The sequence below is a fragment of the Ornithorhynchus anatinus genome, chromosome 3 (assembly GCF_004115215.2).
Source record: "Ornithorhynchus anatinus isolate Pmale09 chromosome 3, mOrnAna1.pri.v4, whole genome shotgun sequence".
NCBI lineage: Eukaryota > Metazoa > Chordata > Mammalia > Monotremata > Ornithorhynchidae > Ornithorhynchus > Ornithorhynchus anatinus.
This window is the reverse complement of record NC_041730.1, coordinates 96,707,406-96,730,511: the sequence shown is the minus strand read 5'-3', so window position 1 is coordinate 96,730,511 and position 23,106 is coordinate 96,707,406. Positions and strand designations below refer to the sequence as shown.

At 43.0% G+C, this 23,106-nt stretch overlaps 1 protein-coding gene across 32 annotated transcripts in view; it reads left to right on the top strand.

Moving 5' to 3' along the window:
- Positions 1 to 23,106, top strand: part of ANK3 (ankyrin 3) — a 678,945-nt gene that overhangs the window by 627,841 nt on the left and 27,998 nt on the right. For 23 of the 32 annotated variants that reach the window (XM_029059625.2, XM_029059631.2, XM_029059622.2 and 20 more), the window contains 9 exons: positions 2,207 to 2,435; positions 2,619 to 2,744; positions 4,790 to 4,912; positions 5,337 to 5,363; positions 6,539 to 6,620; positions 10,126 to 17,925; positions 18,551 to 18,625; positions 19,720 to 19,851; positions 21,962 to 22,105. In XM_029059625.2, coding sequence (XP_028915458.1) covers positions 2,207 to 2,435; positions 2,619 to 2,744; positions 4,790 to 4,912; positions 5,337 to 5,363; positions 6,539 to 6,620; positions 10,126 to 17,925; positions 18,551 to 18,625; positions 19,720 to 19,851; positions 21,962 to 22,105 — 8,738 coding nt within the window. The remainder of the gene's footprint in view (positions 1 to 2,206; positions 2,436 to 2,618; positions 2,745 to 4,789; positions 4,913 to 5,336; positions 5,364 to 6,538; positions 6,621 to 10,125; positions 17,926 to 18,550; positions 18,626 to 19,719; positions 19,852 to 21,961; positions 22,106 to 23,106) is intronic. The other 9 variants (XM_029059649.2, XM_039911542.1, XM_029059648.1 and 6 more) reach the window with 4 other exon arrangements.

Below are 23,106 nucleotides of genomic sequence, written 5' to 3'. Positions count from 1 at the left end.
TGGGTTTGTGAGACAGGTAGGATGGTGGTGCTGTCCACAGTGATGGGAAAGTCAGGGGGAGGACAAGGTGTGGAACCTCTCTGTGCCTCTGTTTCCTCATCTGTAAAATGGGAATTCAATACATGAATTTAGACTAGGAGCCCAATGTAGGACAGGGGTAGTGTCCGATCTGATTATCTTGTGTCTACCCCAGTGTTTAGAACTGTTCTTGATACATTATAGGTGCTTGAAAATATAATAATAATGTCATAATTGTACATCTTCTCAGCCTTCTGCCTAAACTGGAATCTTTTCAGTGTATTCTCGTACGAAAGCTACTTCATCCACCTGATCATATTGGATATTAGAAGCAGTATTTAAAAGCACATTATTACCCAGACAATTTGACGAGAGCAAAACAGCAGGAATTCTTGTATGACTGCAGCGGCAGCTCAGAAGTAGCTTGTCCTCAGGAATACCATATATGGGATCACATATGATGTGCTCAAAGCAGTCAAATTTGTTTAAAGCACTCAATCATCTTGCCCCCTACTACCTGATGTCACTACTATCCTACTGCAACCCAGCCCTCACACTTTGCTCCTCTAATGCCAACCTTCTCTCTGTACCTCAATCTCATCCATTTCGCCGCCCACCTCTGGCCCAAGTCCTCCCTCTGGCCTGGAACGCCCTCCCTCCTCATATCTGACAGACAATGACCCTTCCCGCTTTCAAAGCCATATTGTAGGTGCATCTCCTCCAAGAGGCCTCCGCTGACTGAGCCCTCCTTTCCACTCCCTTCTGCGTCACCGTGACTTGCTCCCTTTATTCATCCCCTCTCCCAGCCCCATAGCACTTATGAACATATCAGCAATATATTTATATTAATGTCTGGCTCTCCCTCTAGCCCGTAAGCTCTTTCTGGGAAGGGAATATGTCTGTTACATTGTTATATTGTACTCCCTCAAGCGCTTAGTAAAGTGTTCTGCACAGAGTAAGTGCTCAATAAATATAATTGAGTGACTGGGAGATCACTTCCTTATTTTTTCATTCATTCAGTCGTATTTATTGAGAGCTTGCTGGGTGCAGAACACTGTACTAAGTGCTTGGAAAGTACAATTCGGCAAAAGATAGAGACAATCGCTACCCAACAATGGGCTCACAGTATAAAAGGGGGAGACAGATAAAACAAAACAAGTAGACAGGCATCAATAGCATCAAAATAGATAAATAAAATTATAGGTATATACACTTCATTAGTAAAACAAATAGAATAATAAATATGTACAAATATACAGAAATGCTGTGGGGAGGCGAAGAGGGTAGAGCAGAGGGAGGGAGTAGGGATGACGGGGAGGGGACGAGGAGCAGAGGGAAAGGGGGAAGACCTCTTGGAGGAGGTGAGCTCTAAACAAGGAGTAACGCAGTGACAAGTCCATTCTTTTCTCCACACTGAGGATGCTTCACTCTTCTTCTGGTAATCATTGGTATCCAACAAGCTTATGCATTCCATTTTAGGAGCAGTGTTTAGCCATAGAGGGGAGTCTGCTACATTGGCCTTTCCTCTGGTACAGCTCCAACACGATCAAAGGGGGTATGTGAGAGAGAATGTACAGCTGCCAGCAATACCATCCTGTGGTGGCTACACACTTGACTCACTAATTAGTAATTAAGGAAACAGTGTGGTTTAATGAATAGAGCACGGGGCTGGGAGTAAGAAAGACTTGAGTTCTAATTCCAGATCTGCCACTTGTCTCCTGTGTGACCATGGGCAAATCACTTAACTTCTCTGTGCCTCAGTTACCTCATCTGCAAAATGGGGGTTAAGACTGTGAGCCCCATGGGGGACAGGGACTGTGTCCAACATAATTAACTTGTATGTACCCCAGTGCTTAGAACAGTGCTTGGCACATAGTAAGGGCTTAACAAGTAGCATAATTTAAAAAAATTGATTGATCTGGAGATTACAAATATAGGTAGGTACAGATTCCTGTTACCCATGGTCAGGATTTTTTTAAATTTTGTTTTTAATTAAAAACCAGTTTGACAACTTTAAACAGGCATGCCTTTTAGCTTAATGATGTTAAACCAATTTTCTAGATTTGATCTTGCAATTCTAAGAATTTTGTTGAGATTTTTGTATTGCTGGGTCTTACAGTTTAGTAAACTTCTGATAGCTTTTTTATTGGGTTTTTTTTTTGTTTGTTGTTTTTTTTACTTCCTCCAGGTTTTGGCTTGCTGACTGCCATCAGGTTTTGGAAACTGTGGGGTTAGCCACTCAACTTTACCGAGAACTAATATGTGTTCCCTACATGGCCAAGTTTGTTGTTTTTGCCAAAACCAACGATCCAGTGGAATCTTCCTTGCGTTGCTTTTGCATGACAGATGATAAAGTGGACAAGACCTTAGAGCAGCAAGAGAACTTTGAAGAAGTTGCAAGAAGCAAAGATATTGAGGTGTGTAATTCAACCCCCAAAAGTGAATTTATTAGGATATTTGCACAACCAAATTTGCCTTAAATATTCTCTGAAAAACTACTTTGCCAGTGAATGACTAGATATAGCATACGATGAAATTTCCCTTTATATTTACACCTACCTTAACTTTTACCTTCTTTGTGGGGGTGGTTTATGTTTCAGGTCCTAGAAGGAAAGCCGATTTATGTCGACTGCTATGGAAATCTGGCTCCTCTGACAAAAGGAGGACAGCAGCTTGTTTTTAACTTTTATGCTTTCAAAGAAAACAGACTGCCATTTTCCATTAAGGTAAAACTTCCCAACATAGATGCCATGGTTAGAAAAAGTTTTAGCTTCTCAGAAGTAGAGGAGGGATAGGTTACTCATAGTGCAGTTGATTCAGGACCTTAGCAAGGCATCCAACATAATGATGGTATCTCGTTTGTTTCAGCTGTTAAGGGATTTTAGGAACCAGAACAACTGAATAGTAATATTATTATTTCTGACATACAAATCAGTTTTGTTGGAGTCAGGAGTATCGTTTTTAGCTGTCCTAATGATTTGGCAATGCAGCAACATTCTTCCTTTATGGAAATGCATTTATTTGTCCCTTCCTCTTCACTCAGTCCTTCTTTTGATCCAGTGAAAAAACTCTCTGTTCTAGAAAGAAGGCTCGTTGGATTCTTCTCCTGTTTCTGTCCATGACCGGCTAATACGAGTAGTGAAAAACAGTGTAGCCTAGTGGAAAAGAACTTGGGCTTGGGAGTCAGAGAACCTGGGTTCTAATCTCGACTTGTCTGCAGTATGACCTTAGGCAAATCACTTAACTTCTGTGTGCCTCAGTTTTCTCATCTCTAAAATGGGGACTGAGACTGTGAGCCCAATGTGGGAATTGGACTGTATTCAACCTGATTATCTTCTATCTACCCTAGCACTTAGTACAGTGCCTGGCATATAGTAAACATTTAACAAATACCATGAAAAAAAACAAACAAAGATTGCATGCCCACATGGCAGTGTGCTACTTCCCTACCCACCTACTTTCTCTTTGCACTCCATGACCCCAGGAAACGTGGCTTGCTGGGACAGTGAGCTTGTTGTGGGCAGGAAATGTGCCTGTTTATTGTTAAAATGTACTCTCCTAAACACCTAGTACAGTGCTTTGCAGACAGTAAGTGCTCAATGAATACCATTAATTAATACTGGTTGCTCATGCCATCCTCTTGCCTAGAATGCCCCTTAATCTCAACAAACTTCCCTGCCTTTAAAGCCCTTCGAAATAACCTTCTTATTAGACATTGAGTAATCCCCAAAGCATCCCACACATGCTTTTTCCTCAGTACATCTCTGCTCATTTGACTATATCAAATTTGTAAGTGCTCCTAGTCCCCCATAGATTGTAAGGTCCTAGGAAATAGGAATCTTGTCTTCTACTTCTCCATTCTTCTCAAGTACCTAATTCAATATTGTAAACACAGTAGGGTGCTTGGCACAGAATGATTGCTGAATACCACAGTTATCAGTAGACACCCTCAAGATATTGATGGTGACCTGTATCAGAGCTCTATCTCCTATTTCCAACTGTGTCAGCTCTTCAGAGCCCTGAAGGAAAGATATTCTGTGGGAAAACAATTGAGTTGCCTTCAAAATAGCAAAGAATTACCAATAAAAAAATCTCCAAATACATAATCTTTGTTGGAGGGGAATGACAAGGGATAAAGAAACTGGGTAAAACACAATGCCAGATGTTAACCCCTATTTTACAGAAAAAGAAAAGGACATGACATTTTTCCAAACAGCATATACTCAATTGGAAGTGTGGCCTTTCCAGTTAGCCAGTCTGTACTATTTATTGAGGACATTGTTCAGACCACCAAACTATGAACTTGACATCACATCAATTCAAATAATTTCCCATTTGATTGTTCTTGCCGTTATATTTTCACTAGTTGGTGGTGGTAGTTATTAAGTACTTTACATGGGTCAAGCATTTTACTAAGTGGCAGGGTAGTTATAAAATAATCAGATCAGAACACAGTCCCTGTCCTTCAGGAAAATCTCAAATAAGAGGTTGGGAAACTCAGGGAACTTCTCCATCTTCAACCCACAAGGAAGATTAAAAAGTTTAGTGACTTGCCCAGAGTCTCAAAACAGGACAGCGAATGACAGGGTTAAGAATAAAATCCAAGTCTCAACTCCCAGTCTCAAGTTCTTTTCATCAGGTCACTCTGCTCAGAGTGCTATGTTAAAATAAACAAAAAAACAAAAACCTCAAACCCACTGAGCTGTTATTTATGCATCAACATTATTAAAAGCTCCTTATTTACAACTGTTCACTCTATACATTTGTCTAGATTAGAGACAGCAGCCAAGAGCCTTGTGGTCGTTTATCATTCCTGAAAGAACCAAAGACTACAAAAGGACTATCTCAAGCAGCAGTTTGCAACTTAAATATTACCCTGCCAGCACATAAAAAGGTATCTCTTACTTCCATCTAACTTAACTCTTCTAGAAATGAGGAAACAAGCCGTCGAAGCGTCAGTAGTGGAATGCTTTGTAATTTAAGGCAGTTTAAACTTGTTTTTATTAGTTTTCAACTGTAGAAAGCTTTTTAAGTCTGTGACTGTGGTGTCAAATTCTTATGGTTTTTGTGCCTGGGTCCTCTGTTTACAGTTCATGCTCCAGCCTGCAGTTCATAGATTTTATGCTTTCAGTAATGTCACGTGTTAATTTGCACTGGATGTAAAGTTCTTTTTACTTTGGCCTTTTCGGTTTGCTTTGCTTTTATAAATCAGCTTGCATTTTGTGCTCCCTACTCGATCCTTTTCATATCCTGATATTCTTTTCCCTGCTGTCCATTATAATATTCCTTGTCTCTGCAATGCATCTTGGGACCAAAAGGAAACAGAGTCAGATCAAGATGATGAGGTAATATGAACACTGTCTTCTGCTTTCATTTTATTCAGAAGTAGAATAGAAATTAAAACTATTCTAGAAAGCACCAGAAAACTTGGAGTTTGGGGAGAGTGATGTCATCAGATTATATTTTCATTTACTTTAAGACAGTATGTATGGAGATTAGGCCAGTTGTTTTTCTTGGAAAAAGAACCGAAAAACACTTAACTCAAACTTGCATTCTATACTACTATGTACTAAATGTTAGCCCATTGCATTTTCCTACACAGAGTAACAGATAATGCTGTCTGATTATTTTTGCTATTTTTGTAAGTGCAGGGAGAAAACACTCACGCTTAGGAGCTTAGAAGGCCATTTCTCCCTTTCAAAATTTTCCACTGCTAAAAACCTATATTCCAAGATAATTTACACACAACAGAATTTTTCTTACAGAGGAAGAGGATGTTTTTTGAACACAACTAATTAGAATTCATCTCAAACTAGGAAAATAAGTGTTTTTAAAATGAAGATTTGAAGGGTCTCTTAGCAAACCTGCTTAAAATCCTCTGCACAGTAAACAAATGTGCCTGTTACATAAAGACTTTTCATTAATGCATGTGTACTAATTACAAAGGAAAAGAATTAATAGTTCCAAGAATCAACCACCCTAATTCACTTTAAAATTATATTGAAAAAATATAATTATTTTATCATTTTTATAAAAGGAATTATTTTAAATCAAGTCTTAAAATCACAGCTGTTATAAAACATGCAAACAATGTGACACATTATTCCCAAGTTAAAAGCAAATTAAAATTTTCATCTGTACCCTAGAATTTAACACCTATTAAAAAAAACCTTCATGCCTAATTTGTCCTTTAATGTACTGACTTAGTATTCATTGTGCTTTTTAAATGAATTAATTTGGGGAAATGTATTGCTCAGCACACAATAGTCTCTGTAATGTTTTATGTCTATTATCTGTAATTCCATGTAGCGTTCTGTGTTGATGCTCCTATTGCTGCTGCCTAACAAATTATTTTTTAAAGGAGGGGTAGAACCAATGATGATTAAATAAATGGAAAGTTGCTGAGAGGGAAGAAAATAAATAAAGTTAATATGAAAGTGTCATAACCAGAAACATGCTTAAAGACTGTAAAAAATGCCTTAGGGTATCCAGTGGAAGCATAGTCTATTTTTTCTTGCAGACGGAGAAAACAGATCGACGTCAGAGTTTTGCATCTCTGGCTTTACGTAAGCGCTACAGCTATTTGACTGAGCCTGGAATGAGTGAGTTTTCTAACATATTTACTAATTTATATGACCTTTTAGAAGAAGAGACATTTTTTCTATAGATGTTGAATTTTGGTGTCATTTGAGGAAAAAAAGAGAGTGAAAAAAGACCTCTCCCAAGTGCTTACTTAGTACAGTACTCTGCACACAGTAAGCGCTCAATAAATCCACTGATGGATTGTCTGATAAAATGAACTCTTTGATGAATTTTTAACAATAATTGCAAGAGCCTGACCGCATGCTAAGCATCTCCAAGGCCCACTAAAAATGACCCCTCCCCAGTTTAGAAGTCAAGGGCTTCTCTTTAAAAAGCTTCAAAATGAAATCCCTTGGAATCTCCAAGTAGTGTTGGAAAAAAGTTGACTACCGAATCTAGATGTGGAGACCAACATTTGACTAGGGTTGTTGTTTTTTTGATAGAACTCCATGATGCACTGACTTTCCTTTTTGAATGTTTCTGCAGTTCAGATTTCAGAATTTTTTTTCATTTTTTCTCCATTTGAGCCCTTTCTAAATAGAGGCCTCGCTCTCCTTTTGCATCATTCATTTTCTTGACCTAAACTTGCAGTTCCCTTCTCAAAGGGTTCTCAAAGTTTTTCCTAATTTCTCTCATCTTTACAACATTATTTCCTTGCTTTTCCTGCTTAAATATTCCCAGTGCTGTTCCTTCTGCCAGTGTTTCGTATTGCACCTTTAATATCCCTCCTCTTAGCATCTAGGTGGGGTATTCTAGCACATGGAGGCAGTTCTCTTGTGATTCTTTTCTTTGGGAATACCCCAAATCATTTCATTTGAGGACAGCAAGTAGATTAGAGGACCAATCCATTTGAAAAAGTTTGAAAAGCTTGAATTTACTTCTCAGACTTCAGTTTTGGAGGATCTCTTTTTATATAAGTTTCTTCCTATATCCTTCCTGGTTCTCCATTTCTCTGCCTGCTTACTAAAGAAGATGTTTGAAGCCTTATGAAAGCACCATCCAGTGGACACAACTCTGAATAACGTTCTTCAGTAAGCCAGAAAGGGGAGAGACAGAAGTGATCCGACAGCAAATTGTCACTACTAATGTAAGAAAATGCACTGGGCACTGCAGTCAAATTGCTGGGATGAGGCCAAAGCCATTTTGTGGAATGAAATTATCCACAATTCCCTGATCTTCTAGCCCATGGAGAAGACTATTTCCTCTTTTTTTATATGTAAGCGGGTGAAGTGGGGAGGAGGTGGGATGCTAGAAAGGAAGGAGGCTTAGGTCTAGGATCAGTAATTAGTAACTCAGGTAAATTAATCTGTTTCCACAAGCGGGATGGGGTCTGTCCTTGTCCTGGAGTCCTCGTTCCAAAAGGGATTCCATAATTTACCAATCTGTAAGCCCGTGCCCTCCAGCTGTCAACGTGAAGCTTCCATCGTATGGGATATGGAACTTGGAAAGGCTGAAATGGCAGATATGCTGACAAATGGTAAAACAGGAAAATCTCTGATAATTCTATGAACAGCCAGTGGGATTTGGAAACCACAGAACACGGTAAATCTTATGAGGCATGAGACAGAACCCTTCTGTAGCCATCAACACCTTCCGAAGAGTTAACGGTGATCGAAGCTTCAGCAGAGAGAAGAGTCAGGACTTCAGCAAATCCAAGAGTCTCTTTAGGTAATCCCAGTTTCCTGAGAATAAAACACAAGCATGAAAAATGAAGTTATTGAGTATTGGCGTTGAAATGGGTGTTCACTGTGAAAATTTTGACAGTTATAGGAATTACCGACAAGACCAAGGAGTGGACTGTAACAATGAATCAAGCCTGCCATGAAGAGGAACCTCAAAGATGAAGGATATTTTCATTTCTGCTTGCCATTTAGCATAGTTTTGAAGTACTGGCTTCTGGCAGTGAGATTGTAGCAGACTTTGAACTAGAACTTTCACACCCACCACTGGTCCTAATCACTGTTGTTAAAGTTTTAGAAGTTTAAGGGTTTTAAACCCTTCCAGATTCAGAGACTGTCTCTCCATCACTCGTGCATTTTGGGTACAGTAATGGAAGTGTGCGTCATTTCAATACTTCTCCCAAATGAATTACAGTGCAATATATTGAAAATACCTTGGTGACTCAGTGATTTGAGGTCCCCTGAGCCAATTGATTATTCTAGACATTTCCCATTGAAATTAATGGATTATAAGGATCCTTATAATTCAGGTCTCAATAGTGACTCTCATATTGTATCATGCTGGACGTATTTCAGAAATGTTAAATATTAATGTACTCTTGTTCTTTCTGTACTTTTCCTACGATACCTTTTGAAAAATTAGAAGAAAGAAAGGTTTTTGACTGCCTGGGGATAATTATGTTCTAAATTTTCAGTGCTGATGGCTCCAGAAAATGAATAAGTATTTGCAGAGTTTTGCCCCCACCCCACCAAAAAAGCCAGGCATTAGGCTGATTTTTTTTTGAAAAATTTCAAAAGGCACCAAGAAACGATAGTTCATGGAAAAAGTGTACTCATCTTTTAAAATGAATCTTGTAAAAATAATCTTAAAGTTTAAATATTATGCATAATACAGCCTACCAGTTGTATTTCTCTGTGTGCTTGTTTTGATATGGTATCCTGTGCATGACAAAAAGTTTTGTTTGCTTTGCTTGCTCACGTTTACCATGAATCATAGCTTCCATATTTCATGTATGACACATGCTTTTAAAGGCCATTTCATGTTATATTTTTCTTTAGTTTTTCCCACATAAAAGGAATATATCGCATGAAAAAAGTGCCAAAAAATTCCTTTTTTCTTTTTAAACTTTGACTCAGAAAATTTCTTGCTCTTATTGGCTTTGTGAGTGTGAAGCATAACCGAATTGTGCATGGAAGGTACAGATTTGAATTTATTCCAGTTGCTTCACAGTTTGCACATCAATTGCCTGTCACTTAAAGATATTTTTGGGTTCTGCATGAAATAGGCTTGAGTGGTTTTCGAACAGATTTTTAGATTCCTCCCGTCAACCTAAACGAGTCGATACGGTTTTAATTAGGTACAGTCTCTGGCGTTAAATGGTAGTAAGGGGAGAGCATTCGTAATGACTAAAATGTTAATCGTGTGGTTGCACAAAGCAAGCATATACCTATACAGGCAAATGAGAACCGCTAGTGCTGTTTCAAAATTAGCCTATCGGAAAGTCAATAGGAAGTAAGAGAAGACTTTTGAGTATGTGGTCATTTTTCCCATTATGGATTCTTTCTTTCGTGTGTCCTCCTTTTCATTGTTGTCATATTTGGTTGCTAAGTGCTTTATGTCTTTCATTTCCCATTGCTTTTTATTTTGGATCAGTCACAATTTTATGGATCATTCTTTTTGTTTCCTTCTTAATTGTTCCTTTTGCCTCTCTTGTTCTACATCATGCAAACAATTGTACTTGCTTCTGTAATATTACAGTTTACTGACCAATTTTCTTCTCTGGTCTCTCTGTTTTTCAACCATTTTTGTTGATTTTTATGTTTGATTTTGATTTCAATATTTAAGAAACAGTTGAACGGAGTGCAGGAGCCACAAGATCCCTCCCTGCTACTTATTCATACAAGCCATTTTTTTCTACGCGACCCTATCAGTCATGGACAACAGCTCCAATTACAGTGCCTGGGCAAACCAAATCAGGCTTCACTTCCCTATCAAGCTCTTCCTCTAATACTCCATCAGCTTCTCCGTTGAAATCAATATGGTCCGTTTCTTCTGCTTCTCCCATCAAATCCACCCTAGGAGCTTCCACAACATCTTCGGTCAAATCTGTCAGTGACGTGGCCTCTCCCATTAGGTCGTTTCGGACCATGTCTTCGCCAATCAAAACAGTCGTGTCGCAGCCCCCCTACAGTATCCAAGTTTCCCCCAGCTCACTCATAAGAGCCCCCACGGTCACGGTCCCGGAGACTACTGCACTAAAAGGCCTGGCGTCCACTTCGACGTTTCCCTCTCGAACCTCTCCGGTGACTACAGCCGGCTCGCTCTTGGAGAGGTCGTCCATTACCATGACCCCTCCAGCCTCGCCCAAAACAAACATCAACATGTACTCTTCAAGCCTGCCGTTTAAGTCGATCATTACATCGGCAGCTCCGCTCATATCTTCGCCTTTGAAGTCAGTGGTATCTCCCTCGAAACCTGCAGTTGACACCACCTCATCGACTAAGTTCATGATGGCCCCTTCTCTCTCGTCTCCTGGGAAGCATGTGGCTGGACATGCAGAAGTACCATTAGTTAATGGATCGGTTTCGCCTTTGAAATACCCTTCGGCTTCAGCTTTAATTAACGGCTCCAAAGCCGCGGCCTCTGCCACATTTCAAGAAAAGATCTCCGCGGTTACCAACTCCGCAAATGGGGTGCTGAACGCCGCCAGTGATTCGGTTGAGAGAGTGTTTTCTACCACACCCCCCATCCAGTTTTCCCCCCTCAGGTCATTTGTGTCTGCAACGCCGTCAGCGTTTCCATCCATAAGGACTCCTGCAAGTGCCCTCTACACATCCCTGGGGTCAACTCTCTCTGCAACTACCTCATCGGTCACCTCATCGACGATCACAGTGCCCGTATACTCTGTGGTCAACGTGTTGTCAGAACCAGCAATGAAGAAGCTTCCCGACTCTTCTTCACTTACGAAATCAGCAGCTGCTTTGTTGTCCCCCATTAAAACACTGACTCCCGAAACCCGCGCTCAACCCCACTTCAGTCGAACATCCTCGCCCGTCAAATCGCCTTTGTTCCTCACACCCTCCGCCCTCAAGTTGTCCACGCCGTCATCTTTGTCATCCAGTCAGGAGATACTGAAAGATGTTGCTGAAATGAAGGAGGATCTGATCAGGATGACTGCAATACTGCAAACGGATGTGGCAGAAGACAAGCCGTTCCAACCTGAAATGACAAAGGAGGGGCGGATTGATGATGAGGAACCTTTTAAAATCGTGGAGAAAGTAAAGGAAGACTTAGTCAAAGTCAGTGAGATCCTGAAAAAGGATGTGTGTGTAGAAAATAAAGGAGCGGCTAAAGCCTCAATAAGCGACCAGGGCCACTCGCCTGACGAAGACTGGGTAGAATTTACTTCAGAGGAAATCAGAGAAGCGAGGCAGCAAGTTGCTGCGGGCCAGGCCTCACCTGGGACAGAAAAAGTTCAACTAAAAGCAAAGGCCACGCCTGAGAAAGATTACAACTTGACAAAAGTCCTAGATTACTTGACCAACGATATTGGGAGTAGTAGCTCATTGACCAACTTGAAGTACAAGTTTGAGGATGGAAAGAAAGATGGCGAGGAGAGACAGAAGAGAATTTTGAAACCAGCCATTGCCTTGCAAGAACATAAGCTCAAAATGCCTCCAGCCTCCATGAGGCCTTCCACTTCAGAAAAAGAATTATGTAAAATTGCCGATTCCTTTTTCGGAACCGACACGATCTTAGAGTCACCAGATGATTTTTCTCAACATGACCAGGACAAAAGTCCCTTGTCTGACAGTGGCTTTGAAACGAGGAGTGAAAAGACGCCTTCCGCCCCTCAGAGCGCCGAGAGCACAGGCCCGAAACCACTGTTTCAGGAAGTTCCCATCCCTCCTGTCATCACAGAAACAAGAACCGAAGTCGTGCACGTGATCCGGAGCTACGAACCCTCCTCGGGAGAGATCCCCGGCCCCCAGCCCGAGGAACCGCACTCCCCCAAACCAACACCGGCTTTTGCGGAAGTGGAGGCGAAGCCCGCTGGGTCCAGTATCAAAGAAAAGGTTAAGGCCTTCCAGCTGAAAGCCAGCAGTGAAGAAGATGACCATAACCGGGTCCTGGGCAAAGGTGTCCGTGTGAAAGAAGAAACTCACATCACCACTACCACCAGGATGGTGTATCGTTCGCCGCCAGGCGGCGAGAGTTCCTCCGAACGAATCGAAGAAACGATGTCTGTCCATGATATCATGAAAGCCTTTCAGTCTGGACGGGACCCTTCCAAAGAACTGGCAGGTCTGTTTGAGCATAAATCTTCCGTGTCACCGGATGTTCACAAGGCTGCTGCCGAAACGTCGCCACAGCATGCAGAGAGGGTCAGCAAAACGAAACCTAAACTGGAACGTAGAATAGAGGTCCACATCGAAAAAGGTAACCAGGCTGAGCCTACCGAAGTCATTATTAGAGAGACCAAAAAGCATCCCGAGAAGGAGATGTATGTGTATCAGAAAGACTTATCTCGGGGAGATGTTAACCTAAAAGATTTTCTGCCCGAAAAACACGACGGTTACCCTGGTTCTGATGACCAGGGCCTACAGCAGGAGGAAGAAGAACTGACAGTCGAAGAGTCCCTTCCTTCCTACCTGGAATCTTCTAGAGTAAACACTCCTGTATCCCAGGAAGAGGATAGTCGCCCTAGTTCTGCGCAACTCATTTCTGATGACTCCTACAAAACGCTGAAACTTTTGAGTCAACACTCAATAGAATACCATGACGATGAGTTGTCAGAACTAAGAGGGGAGTCGTACAGGTTTGCCGAGAAAATGCTTCTGTCAGAGAAGCTAGACGTGTCTCATTCCGACCCCGAGGAGTCGGTGACCGATCCCGCAGGACCCCTTAGTGCAGAATTCTCGGGGTCGGACAGGCGATCCAGAGAAAAAGTAGCCGCTGCCCCCAAGAGAGAAATTCTCCCCAAAATCTATAAAGATGTGTCCGAAAATGGGATAGGTAAGATGTCTAAAGATGAGCATTACGATAAAGTGACAGTGTTGCACTACACTGGAGATATTAGCAGTCCAAAGCAAGCTATGTGGATGCGGTTCACGGAGGACAGATTAGACAGAGGTAGAGAGAAGTTGCTTTACGAAGACAGGGTGGACAGGACGGTGAAGGAGGCTGAAGAAAAATTGACCGAAGTGTCACAGTTTTTTCGGGACAAAACGGAGAAGCTGAACGATGAGCTGCAATCCCCAGAGAAGAAGCCTCACCCAAGGAACGGCAAGGAAATGCATCCCTCTCCCAGCTCGGCGAGCAGCAGCCCTGAGAAGGGACTGCTGACCGAGTTCCTGGCGTCGAACGATGACTGGTTCAAAACTCGGCCGCCTGGGCAGGAGGGAAAGGGCTTCCCTAGAGCAGAGGAGAGGAGGGCGGCCAGCGTGCCCAGCAGTCCGGAAAAGAGGGTTCCGTCGAACCAGGCCGAGGGCGGCAGACCTCCCCCGGTTGCCCGGGGGAGCCCCGCCATACCGAGCAAGGGGGCCGAAGGGTCGCAGTCTGGATTTCAGCTCCAACAGTCAAAGCTAAATTCCATCCGGTTAAAATTTGAGCAGAGCATTCACCCGAAGGTGAGAACCGTGCCGCAGGATGAAAGGAAGCTGGATGGTGAGTCCAAGAGTCAATTGAAAAAAATTCAGGACAGTAAGCTGCCCGTCTACCAGGTCTACCCACGAGAAAAGCAGGAGAAGCCCTTAGATCTTGCAGATGGCAACGGCTATTTGCACAGAGAAGTTCCCATAACGAAAGCAAAGGAGGATCAGGCCCACAACATCGAAGTGGCCACAGATGGCATTTGTTCCACAGATGGACAGAAACCGAGACCTGAAATGCCAACTAAAACGGTGCCTGAATATTTTTCTGAGCAACGGGCTATAGATTTGGCATACAGTGTGAGCTCTGACCTGACCACTAAGGGACCGTGGGACAAAAAGATCTTTAGGACATGGGAAAGCCCTGGAGCTCCTAACCATAAAACACAGAAAGAAAAACTCTCTCACGTCCTGGTTCAAGACGTCGTAAAAGAAAACTATGTGGCCCACCCCGAGAAAATGGGCATGGACCAGAAAAGTGAATTCATCTCTGTGACGGAGAGGGAGCACAGATTGCTCACAAATGGGTCTCATTCTGAAATGAAAGAAGTGACTGTAAAATCACCATCGAAAAAGGTTTTGTACAGAGAGTTCGTTGTTAAGGAAGGGGAGTGCACCGTCGAAACGATGGACAAAACTTCCAAGAGGAAAGAAGGCCCCGCTGTGTCACACATACCAGTCAGAATTGCTGACGAGAGAAGAATGTTGCCACCGGACGGTCCTGAAGGGGTCTGTGAGCAGCCCAAATTTTCGAAACAAGAGCTGTCGCCCAAAGCACCCCCATCGAGCACGGGGAGAGAGAAAACGGAGACACAGCCGTTCCATTCTGTGGAAGATGAGAAAATTAGATATTCAGAGATCAGTAAAATGTCCAAACATCAGAGTTATGTAGGGCTGTGTCCTGCTCTTGATGAGATTGAGACGTCCCCTAGCAAATCTCCTGATTCCTTAGAATTTAGTCCAGGAAAGGAATCGCCCCTGAGTGAGTTGTTTGACCCTAGCCCCATTGATGGCCTGGACAAAGTTGCGCCTTTAGCCCAGACAGAAGGAGGGAAAGAAATAAAGACTTTACCCGTCTATGTCAGTTTTGTCCAAGTAGGAAAGCAATATGAAAAAGAGGTGCAACAAGGAAACGTAAAAAAAATCATAAGCCAGGAATGTAAGACGGTCCAAGAGACCAGGGGAACCTTCTATACCACTAGACAGCAAAAGCAGCCTCCTTCTTCTCCCCAAGGTAGTCCAGAAGACGATACTCTAGAACAAGTATCCTTTCTGGACAGTTCTGGGAAAAGCCCTCTGACCCCAGAAACACCCAGCTCAGAGGAAGTGAGTTACGAGTTCACATCTAAGACCCCGGACTCACTGATAGCTTACATCCCGGGCAAACCGAGTCCAATTCCTGAGGTGTCAGAGGAATCTGAGGAGGAAGAGCAGGCCAGGTCATCCTCCACAAAGCAAACCACAGTGGAGGAAGCCACGGCCATTGAGAAAGAAACACCCAGCAGCACCAGCAAAGACGCCGGCAAAAGACCAAAAGGAAACAGGGTCGCCTATATTGAATTTCCACCCCCTCCGCCGTTAGACGCAGACCAGGCTGAATCAGAAAAGAAACAGCGCTTTTCCCCAGAGAAGGAGATGGAAATGATCGAGGTCAACCTGCAGGACGAGCTGGACAAGTACCAGCTGGCTGAGCCGGTCATCAGAGTGCAGCCACCTTCTCCCATTCCCCCGGGCGCGGACATGAGTGACTCAAGTGACGATGAATCCATCTACCAACCGGCCCCAGTTAAAAAGTACACCTTCAAGTTAAAGGAATTGGAAGATGACCAGAAAGAAACCTCAAAATCTAAAACCTCCGGGAAGACTCCTGGCCAGAAAGACTTGGCGAGCCACAGCCCTGGAAAGGATAATGAATTTGATCTCGATTCACCGCAGAATGAGGTGGCTCAGAATGGGAACAACGACCAGTCCATCACTGAGTGTTCTATCGCAACCACTGCAGAATTTTCGCATGATACAGATGCGACAGAAATCGACTCTCTGGATGGATACGACCTTCAAGACGAAGACGATGGCTTGACCGAGAGCGATTCCAAACTCCCCGGCCAAGTGGTTGAGTTAAAAAAAGATGTCTGGAACACAGAGGGCATCTTAAAGCCAACGGATCGCTCTTTTAGCCAAAGTAAACTTGAAGTTATTGAGGAAGAAGGAAAGGTTGGGCTTGAAGAAGATAAGCCACCCATCAGAGGCTCAGCGCCTGAAAAGACTTCAGATAAGACGGATCCAAAGGCAGGGGCCCAGTTTTTCACCTTAGAAGGCAGACATCCCGACAGATCGCTGTTCCCCGATACTTACTTCAGTTACAAAGTGGACGAAGAATTTGCGACCCCGTTTAAAACCGTGGCGACCAAAAGCCTAGATTTTGATCCTTGGTCCAATGGCAGAGGCGATGATGACGTATTTGAGAGCAAGTCACGGGAAGATGAGTCCAAACCGTTCGGTCTGGCGGTTGAAGACAGATCTCAAGCCACGACACCCGACACCACTCCAGCCAGAACGCCCACTGATGAAAGCACCCCCACTAGCGAGCCCAACCCCTTCCCATTTCACGAAGGCAAGATGTTTGAGATGACCCGCAGTGGCGCAATTGACATGAGCAAGAGGGATTTTGTTGAAGAGAGGCTCCAATTTTTCCAGATTGGTGAGCATACTTCTGAAGGGAAGTCAGGGGACCAGGGGGAAGGGGTTAAGAATCCAGTCCCGGTCACCTCCCAGCCACAGTCAGGGGGCAGTGCTGTAGAAACAAGCCTAGAGAGGAATGTAGAGGCCCCGGAGGTGGAACCCAAGCCCAGTCTCCAGACCAGCGGAGAGTGTCAGGAAACGGCGCTCAATAGTAGCTCCCTGGAGAAGTCGTCTGCAACGGCGAACACGGCCAAAGTCGACTCCAAGTCACGCACTCCGATAAAAATGGGGATTTCGGCTTCCACCATGACCATGAAGAAAGACGGGCCCGCAGAAGAGACAGATAAGATAGACGCTGGCATGTCCAGTTGTCAGGGATTATTAGAGAATGACAATCTGACAGCGATTTCAAGTTCAGCAACTAGCCAGAAAGGCTTTAGGGCCAAAGAAACGCATGCTTTTCAAAAAGATAATTTTAATAACAACAACAATTTGGATTCTTCCACTCTCCCTACTGAAAATAGTACCAGTAATTTAGTGCTAAAAGAACCTCCTGAACCCTCTTGTACCACAGAAGCAGCTAAACCAGAGAAAAGCTCTTCAGGAAAAAGCCCAGGGTCACAGCCACAGCCAGGCTCACAGTGTATCAGAGCTGAGCAGAAAGTACCTGGAGAGCAACAGAAGCCAAAAGAGCCCATAGGGATTAGGCCAAAATCCAAACTGCCCATAAAAGCCACTTCGTCAAAGGATGTCTCCCCACAAAGTAGCGTTCCAAACATGGCAGTGAGTAAAGTGAGACAGCCTCATGGCAGGCCCGAGAACACCAAAACATGTCCTGCTTCTCCATGTCTAGAAATGAAGTCCAAGATTCCAGTTAAAGACACACTCAGGGAAAATCTAGCCCTAGCTAGAAAAACGTGCACCATGCAGAAGCAAGGACAGCTAGAGAAAGGCAGGGTCAAGCAACTTCCTTCCAAATTGCCAGTCAAGGTAAGAGCCACCTGTATTACCACCACAACAGTGAAAGTGAGGAAAAACCAGCTTAGGGAGGTATGTAAGCATTCAATTGAATATTTTAAGGGCATTAGCGGTGAGACGTTAAAACTCGTGGACCGTCTGTCGGAGGAAGAGGAAAAGATGCAGCTGGAGGCGTCTGGTGATGAAGACGGTACATCGAGAAATGCGCTGTTGTCGGAAGCTCCTCGGCTCGGGCCGCCCTCCGTTCCTTCGAAGCTCGCTAGAGATAAGAGAACAGAGGCAGCAACTTTAAAATCAAAGATTGAAAAGGTCGACAGGAGCAGTAAGAGGACTGGTGAGAATGAAGGCAGTCAGGTTTCTGGAGTACTCTTTGCTCACTTCGTGGAGCTCAAGCCTAGTTTGTAAAACTTTCAACTTTGTTGATCCTAGTGCATGAAGTGTTGTGATTGCCTGTGGAGTGACTTACTGTAGTTCTCATTCTGTCATTGTCATCTGTCTGTGCTGTCTTATACTCTTCTTACCTCCTCTGAAACCAATTCTGCACCGTAGACAGCTAGCGAAGCATGCCGAAGACGTTGGTGTCATTGAAGACTTGAATGATTTCCCCAAATTATACTAGCGACTGTGATTCTGTCAAAGTAGAAACAGTAGTTTTAATCCCCTCCTGGTGTTTTCACCCAGACAAGAATGACATTACTGTTGTATCGTAGTTAGAATGTCAGCATGATTGGTTCCATTCCCACTGCAGCATCATGTAGTCTTGACATTTGGCCGTACACGGGTGAAAACCATACAAGTTGTGTCTGAGAAAAACCTTCCTTTCGTAGGTAACTAGGATCCATTTGAGTGTACAATTTCAGCACTAGTCACTTTGTAAAATTAAAGTACTGCTACAAACAATTTTCCAAGCCTTGTATCTTTCTTGATAATCATTTTAATTAAGAAATTGTAAATCGCAGGTCCTCAGAGTCCATGTGAAAGGACAGATATAAGGATGGCAATAGTAGCCGATCACTTGGGGCTTAGTTGGACAGGTAAGTGTACATCTCCATGACCATCTTAAAATAAAGTGTGAGATTTTGCTTGACCCCTTGAATGTGAATGAAAAACAGTCACTCTCCCTCGCAGCACACTGAATGTTTATCTCTGATAACAACTGAGTTGTTTTTACTGGGAAAGAATTTGTGGAGACAATTGCCTAGAAATTTCACTGAATCAAAACTTCCTCTAGCTTCAGAGGCTTTCGTTGTTCTCAGAGTCCATTTCTTAATTCAGAAGTCCTTTAACGGCAAGTGTAATTTATTCAGTGGGCATTGTCTACATACGGTCATGGCCCTCACCATAATACGGCCCTTTGTCAGGAGAAATTAGAGGAAGAGGAGTTTGGTAATGATAGTGAATGATAGTGAAGCCATCCATCCACAGTTTGAACCAGTTACAGAATTCTTAGCTCTGAGTCTCACTGCCCCTGAATGTGCACCTCCTCCCACCTCGTCCCCCGCCCCCATCCACCAAGTGTGTTTATCCTTTGGGGAGATTTTGCTGACAAAAATAATGACAAGATTGTTTTAAGAAGGAATATTTTGCCTAGATAAGCAAGTCTTTGGATCATGATATGGTCAGCAAATAATCTGCACTTGTAGAGGAATATTCTTCACACCCTCTCCATCATTCAGGACTTTTCCTGTGAGGGTTCCAAACTGTAAAACATGACCATGCTTTTCTTGAAATTGGTATAAGGCTTATCCCTTGTTCCGATTTGTAGGTCAGCATGAGGGAAGAAGACAAGTTATTGCAATTGGTAAACATGAAAAGAATAATTGTCATTCATAAATGATACTCAATATGTGTCACTCAATATATACTATTGATTGACTGATTAATTGATGAACCCTTTATAAAGGATTTGCTTACAGGTAGTACCTCAAGATAGTTATACGGTGTGTATGATAACTACTTTCCTGGGAAAATAAAGGTACGTTGGCTCACGGGACTGGAATCATTTACAGTTCTATATTTCCAGTAAGTCTCAGATAGATTTGTTTTATTTTGGTCCTGTTCAACATAATGCTTCTCTCTCAAAATATACACAATGTGAGATCTTCAGAATTTTCTTCTTGTTTTACAGAACTCGCAAGGGAACTGAATTTTTCGGTGGATGAAATCAATCAGATCCGTGTAGAAAATCCAAACTCTCTAATTGCCCAGAGCTTCATGTTATTAAAAAAATGGGTTACCAGAGATGGAAAAAATGCCACAAGTATGATCAAATTAAATTCTTTAAATGTATTAGTATTGGGCAACTCCATGAGCTGTTTTAATCTGATCTAGCATAGGGTCAGATAAGTCTCACTGAATGATCATGAACTATTATTTCTTAGTTCAAGTAATAATAATGTTGGTATTTGTTAAGCGCTTACTATGTGCCGAGCACTGTTCTAAGCGCTGGGGTAGACATAGGGGAATCAGGTTGTCCCACGTGGGGCTCACAGTCTTAATCCCCATTTTACAGATGAGGGAACTGAGGCACCGAGAAGTTAAGTGACTTGCCCAAAGTCACACAGCTGGCAAGTGGCAGAGCCGGGGTTCGAACCCATGACCTCTGACTCCAAAGCCCGTGCTCTTTCCAATGAGCCACGCTGCTTCTCATATTAAAACTATCAGTTGCTGCCAGAGTTTCAAATGGAGGTGACTCCTGGGTTAAGCAAACAGCCATTGAAAACTGAAATATCCTGTCAATATAATCAGGAGAGAACACCGTGACTGCAATCCCCACTGAGGCCCGGGATTGGGTGGGCAATCCGACAGAGAGGGGGTGTGGGGAGGGGAAACATGGTGTGAAGTAATTCGAGTGCTACTACTTAGTCACTTGTTTTCCAAGGCCGTGGAGTCAGCCAAATTAGAGGCAGAGAGGACCAGGGTGTTCCCATTTAAATCCCTTAGTTTGGATATGGCATCAATCCCAAAATTGCTTATCAAAGATGGATCTACCCAAAATTGTCCTTGGCAAGTAATTTTGCATCTGATATACCTCTGGAGAAATGGAGCAACTACTTGAGGCCTTACAGATGTAGGAACACCCTCCCATGAGGGTGAGAAAATCCCTCTGGATTGCCCGAGGCATCTTGACTCCATAAACAACTCACAAGCAATAATCTTGCCCTTCTCAGTTCTAATTGGGTCTAAGCCAAAGAGCCACTCAGAGCCATCGAGGAGAGGAGAGTGGTATAATAATGTTGGTATTTGTTGGGCACTTACTATGTGCAGAGCACTGTTCTAAGCGCTGGGGTAAACATAGGGGAATCAGGTTGTCCCACGTGGGGCTCACAGTCTTAATCCCCATTTTACAGATGAGGGAACAGGCACAGAGAAGTGAAGTGACTTGCCCACAGTCACACAGCTGACAAGTGGCAGAGCTGGGATTCGAACTCATGAGCCCTGACTCCAAAGCCCATGCTCTTTCCACTGCGCCACGCTCCTTTGCTCCAGGTCACATACAAAAGCCATGTGAGCCAGCCTTAAGGGCACCCACTCCAGCCCTGCTCTGCTCACACTGTTCATCCAGCCTTGAGTAAATTAAACATTAGGAATTAAATTGGGGTTGATGCGTTACATCTGTGTTTGGATATGTGTTTTTGAATGGATTTCAACTTGGAATAATAATCTAAGAGCCCTGGCTAACGCTTGGTGGGGAGACCAGAGCTGCAGGTGAGAGAGGGATGGAAGAGGAACTTCTGTGCCTTAATTTCTTATGGGATGTATAGCCACAGTAATACTGCAAATCCTGAAAAAACTTGGTGTGGCAACCCAAAATCATGGCCCCCGTGTCTACCACTGCATGATTTACCCCCTCTGATAGGGAGAGGGCCCAGTTCCAATCAGTCGGATGAGCCATCTTTGCAATGGTTTTACTGGTAGCAAAGAATAAGAAACAAGTCACACCTCCAGAGGTGAAGATTCAATCAGCGTTGAGTCCTACTCCCAGACCTTATTTAATGATCCTGTGGATAAAAGTTCTCTCCCCGGAGATCAGTCTGGAGTGGCATTATGATCCCTGGACCTCCTGGAGATGTAAGGGAACCACAGCCAAGCATTTTTGGGTTTTTAATTACTTTATGTCAGACCTGCTCATTGTGCCAAGTTGTCGCGGGTCACTCATTTTTGAAGACCAAGCTGTAGCCCATCTCTTGGGCCTCTTTTGATGTGGCCATTCAGCACAGGACTAGGAGAGGTGACGGGAGTTGGAATGTTTGGGGAGGGCACGAGGAATGATATAGTAGTCCCACCTCTAATTGAAAACTGACCACACTTGATTCAGAGAATATATCTGTGTTAGTAAGATTTTTCTCATATTTTTTTTTCCTTTTCAGCTGATGCCTTAACTTCTGTATTGACAAAAATTAATCGAATAGATATAGTGACCCTGCTGGAAGGACCAATATTTGATTATGGAAATATTTCAGGCACCAGAAGTTTTGCAGATGAAAACAATGGTTTTCATGATACTGTTGATGGTAATTGAATTCATTGTTTGTATTTATGCAGTTATCCAATATTATGTGGGAGGTTAATAAGTCAGATACTAAAAAGGAATCAAGTTTTTCTTGATTCACGTTCTCACTTTCAGGACCGTCTTCCCTTCAGAATTACAAACGCCATACATTTTGCTTGTGTGAACATGTACATTCAGATGTTGCCCTCAAATGTGTAAATTTTTCTAATGTGCTATGGAATGTACAGGTTGAGGCAAGAAAAGTGTATGGTAAACAGGAGGATCATCTCAGCTGAATTCTTAGTTCTTTAGCCATTCCTGTTTTTAATGGCCAGATTTTTAGTCCATTGAAAAATTTACCTTTTGCATTTTCACTTTACTAGTATGACAAATCTAAAGTAAAATATCAAAAGAAATATTGATTTTATTGGTGAGTCCAAAGGTAATGGGGTCTTTTTTGTCAGGTGAACGAGCTGTATTCTGAAAATAGATCCAGCACTGTGAATTCGTGTAGCCACAAGAGGAAATTATTGTCCAGTTTGCTGAGGCTCCTGTATCTCCTCATACTCAACTAGCAGTTTACTCACCTAGTCAAATATTGGCCACTCTATTGCCATTTCTTTTAACATGGAACCCATATCTTTTGAGTGATGAGTAAAAGACTGCAAGCTATTAGATTCAGGAGGTTATTTTAATACAACCACTAATGTTCATGTAGTTTTGGTTTACAATCTGGAGCCCAGAAGGGTTAAGCGACTTGCCCAAGATCACATAGCAAGCCACTGGCAAAGCCGGGACTAGAAGATGGTCTCCTGACTCCCTGGCCCATGCTCTTTCCACTGGGCCCTCCCCCTCCCAGTCCGAGACTGCCATTGCTACCCATGTTACTTGGGACTTTTAAAATCTGCAGTCAATAAATCCTTACCTTCAGTTGAAGTGTTAGTCCATTGTGTTAAAGTTTTTGCTCCAGCTACTTTTCTGAATCTTTTTATCATTTAGTCAGAACAATTTTGGACTGTAAGG